Raw genomic sequence first — 3,402 nt, 5'->3', positions numbered from 1 at the left:
AGAAAGGGTACGTGGCTGTGTGGCCCTCATGGCTTCTGGGGAGGGGCCTTCTTATAAGGCCTCAAACTCGTCAATCCTCTGCTTGGTGTTGCCCGATCGGATCTGCCGCAGGGTCTTGTACTTGTCCCGGCCGGCGCGCACGTTCTCCGTGTGGAGCAGATCGTTCTGGGTGTGCTTAGTGTCGTCGCGGGCCTGGGCCAGCTCCGAGCTCAGGGCCTGCAAGGAGGAACACGATGAGTCAAGAAGAAGTCAACCAGGGAGGAACATGCCAAGGACGTGAGTGAACAACAGGACAACAAGCTGTTGAAGATCTGGATTTGAACCAGATCTTTATAATAATCCAATAAATATATCCAGAATATTATATATATTATATTTAGACACAAATAGTACGTATGCACTGTGTTAAACGCTTCACTTCTGCTCAGAAGCCGCGCTATTCTGAGAAACTACCACAATGACAGAGAAATTCCTCTGCTAGAGCTGCTTATTCCAGGCTGACAATGACATTCTCCTGGAAGGGAAACTCGAGTTGCTAACCATATATTTTCACCTACCATGTTAGCTCCCTGGTAACATCATTTGAATGCCATATTTGGCTAAGTAGTTTTCACCTGTTAGTCTATAATTATCTGTTGTAGTGGACTACCGAGTAAATATATGAATATATGAAATATATGGGTAATTCTGTAACATCCAATCAGAATTAGCGATGTGACAAATGGAACAATTTTCTAAACGTTTTAAACTGCATTTTTATCTGTTTTCCGTTAAAACAACAAGACAAATTCATTTAATTCCACATTAATAAAAAATGCAGAATATGGTCCTATTTCGCATGGTGGTTCTATTGAGTATGTGACTGATAGGGGGCAATGACGTTCTATCTATCTATCTCAGCCATAGGCTGAACCTCAAACCAAACACTTGAACCCTAAGCCCTTTATCACGTGGTCACTTGCTGTTGTGTTCGATAGTGATCACAAGTTTGTAAGTGTTTTGGGCTAAATGAGCATTGAGACGATGTACACTCGACGTCCCAACTGACAGTTATCAATTTTCCGAAATTCAAAATCCATTTGCGAGCATTGTCTCCCGCGACCTGTCTTGTGCATGACTCACTCGCTATGAAACATGGACACGGGTGCATACTCTGATAGACAGTGAGAAAGTTGTAAAAACAAAATTACATCTCTCTACTCCTGCACAAAATATGTGCAAGTATATCGGTCGCRAGTGAAATCATCAGCTGATTTAGCTTGTTGTAGCCTGCCTGCTGCTAACTAGCTTCACTGACAAACACAGGGATGGAATTTTAGCTAGCTAATGTGGTCACCACCTGCAGAACCACTCCTTTATTGGGGGTGTCTTGCTAATTGCCTATAATTTCCACCTTTTGTCTATTCCATTTGCACAACAGCATGTGAAATTTATTGTCAATCAGTGTTGCTTCTTAAGTGGACAGTTTGATTTCACAGAAGTGTGATTGACTTGGAGTTACATTGTGTTGTTTAAGTGTTCCCTTWATTTMTTTGAGCAGTGTATATTTTTGCTTTTTGTGACTCCTCTCTTTGGCTGGAAAAATGGCTGTGTTTTTCTGTGATTTGGCTCTGACCTAACATAATCGTTTGGCTTGCTTTCGTCGTAAAGCATTTTTGAAATCGTACTCTGTGGCTGGATTTACAACAAGTGTATCTTTAAAATGGTGTAAAATACATGTATGTTTGAGGAATTTTTATTATGGGATTTCTATTGTTTTGAATAAGGCGCCCTGCAGTTTCACTGGCTGTTGACGAGGTGGGACGCTACCGTCCCACATACCCTAGTGAGGTTTTAAGCAACCAACCAATCCCTGTAAATTCGCACGTCTTGCTGGGAACTAATTGCTCTTACCATGAGCTGCCTCTGCACACGCTCGTTCTTCTCGGCCTCGGTGAGGCGCTCCTCCTCCAGGCGGTGGTCGTTGAAGCCCTCGTTCTGCAGTTCGGCACTGTACGTGCTGTTGTTCTCGCTGTCATTCTGTTCCTCCACCATCAAAACGTCATGGTTGTCCACAAACATGGGCACCTCCACGAACATGGGGGGAGGGGGTGCCGGAGTGGGGGCCGTCATCACCATTTGCAGCTCCTCCTTGGTCTTCAGCAGGTCGTCCTGGGCCTCCTGAGCCTGAGGGGGTGAGGTGGGAGGACAMGGAGAGAGAGAGGGTTATTACTACAGAACACTGTGGAATGCCCCACATTACAATACAACCTGTTCTCATCTTGAGCCACAGCAAAAAGTGATTCCATATCAATGGTAGAGTAACTACAGTTACTTGACTGTGTGACATAGGCCTAGATTCAATCAGATCAAGCGTTAACCGGCGATAGCCGACACCCGCATAACTGATATATTGGCATTGTCGGAGGTGTAACTGCGTTGGTGCTGTCAAATCGGTGAGCAGCTGCCCTTGTTCATTGTCACGAAGCCACAGCCGTACCGCTACAGTTAGAAGTTCAGAGCGAGAAAGTGAAGGCTATCAAGAAATAATCACGCTCAAATTGAAAAATCATTCAACAAAGTAATTAGGATTTCTATCAGCCTAATGGAGGTGTAGATTACATCTCACATTCCAGTGTTCAAACTTGTAAACAAGGCTGCATGGGATTTATGTTAATGCGACTCCATGCAGCAAATGGCAATGAGAACAGGTTGTTTAGGTATAGTGCCKGGGAGCCGCGTGTGGTTTTAACAGCTCTAATGCAGTTTCACCTCCGATACCGGCTAAAGCGGATCTGATTTAATAGAGCCCCGATCGTGTGTGTGTGTGCATACAACTGTGCGTGCTTGTGCGTGCGTACATATGCGTGCATGCATTTGTTCATGTCTGTGTGTGGGCGACTCACCCTGTGTTGCCATGTGTCAGCCTCCTCCTCCTTGCGCCTCTTGGCCTCCTCCAGCAGGGCGATCCTAGCTGTGTGCTGTGCCAGCTCCGCGGCCTGAGAGAGACAACAGAGGAGAGAAGGGAAAATGGTGAGGACTTACACATCTGGGAGAGACAAGGAGGAGGACAGAGGAGGAGGGCGAAAGGGAACAGACAGTTGGGGTACAGTACACAAAAGACTACAGATATGTGGGAAGGGATGGAGAGACAGCGAGGGGTGGAGGGGATAGTGTGGAGGCCTACAAATTTTAATTCAGGGCTGAGAGCAGTACAGGGCGGAGTAGTCCAATCTGTCTCAACATGTGCTGGGACTGGCCAGAGTCCAGTCTGTCTCAACATGTGCTGGGTCTAGTCAGAGTACAGTCTGTCTCAACATGTGCTGGGTCTGGCCAGAGTCCAGTCTGTCTCAACATGTGCTGGGGCTGGCCAGAGTCCAGTCTGTCTCAACATGTGCTGGGACTGGCCAGAGTCCAGTCTGT

At 46.3% G+C, this 3,402-nt stretch overlaps 1 protein-coding gene across 1 annotated transcript in view; it reads right to left on the bottom strand.

Annotated features, from left to right (window-relative positions):
* Positions 1 to 3,402, bottom strand: part of ezrb (ezrin b) — an 81,211-nt gene that overhangs the window by 915 nt on the left and 76,894 nt on the right. Inside the window, 3 exon segments of the mRNA XM_023974001.3 lie at positions 1 to 216; positions 1,894 to 2,166; positions 2,886 to 2,978. The exon segment at positions 1 to 216 is cut by the window's left edge and continues 915 nt beyond it. Of these exon segments, the coding sequence (XP_023829769.1) occupies positions 52 to 216; positions 1,894 to 2,166; positions 2,886 to 2,978 (531 nt within the window). The 3' untranslated portion in view covers positions 1 to 51.

Source organism: Salvelinus sp. IW2-2015, linkage group LG28 (genome assembly GCF_002910315.2).
Source record: "Salvelinus sp. IW2-2015 linkage group LG28, ASM291031v2, whole genome shotgun sequence".
In the NCBI taxonomy this organism is placed as follows: Eukaryota; Metazoa; Chordata; class Actinopteri; order Salmoniformes; family Salmonidae; genus Salvelinus; species Salvelinus sp. IW2-2015.
This window is presented reverse-complemented; position numbering and strand designations above follow the sequence as displayed.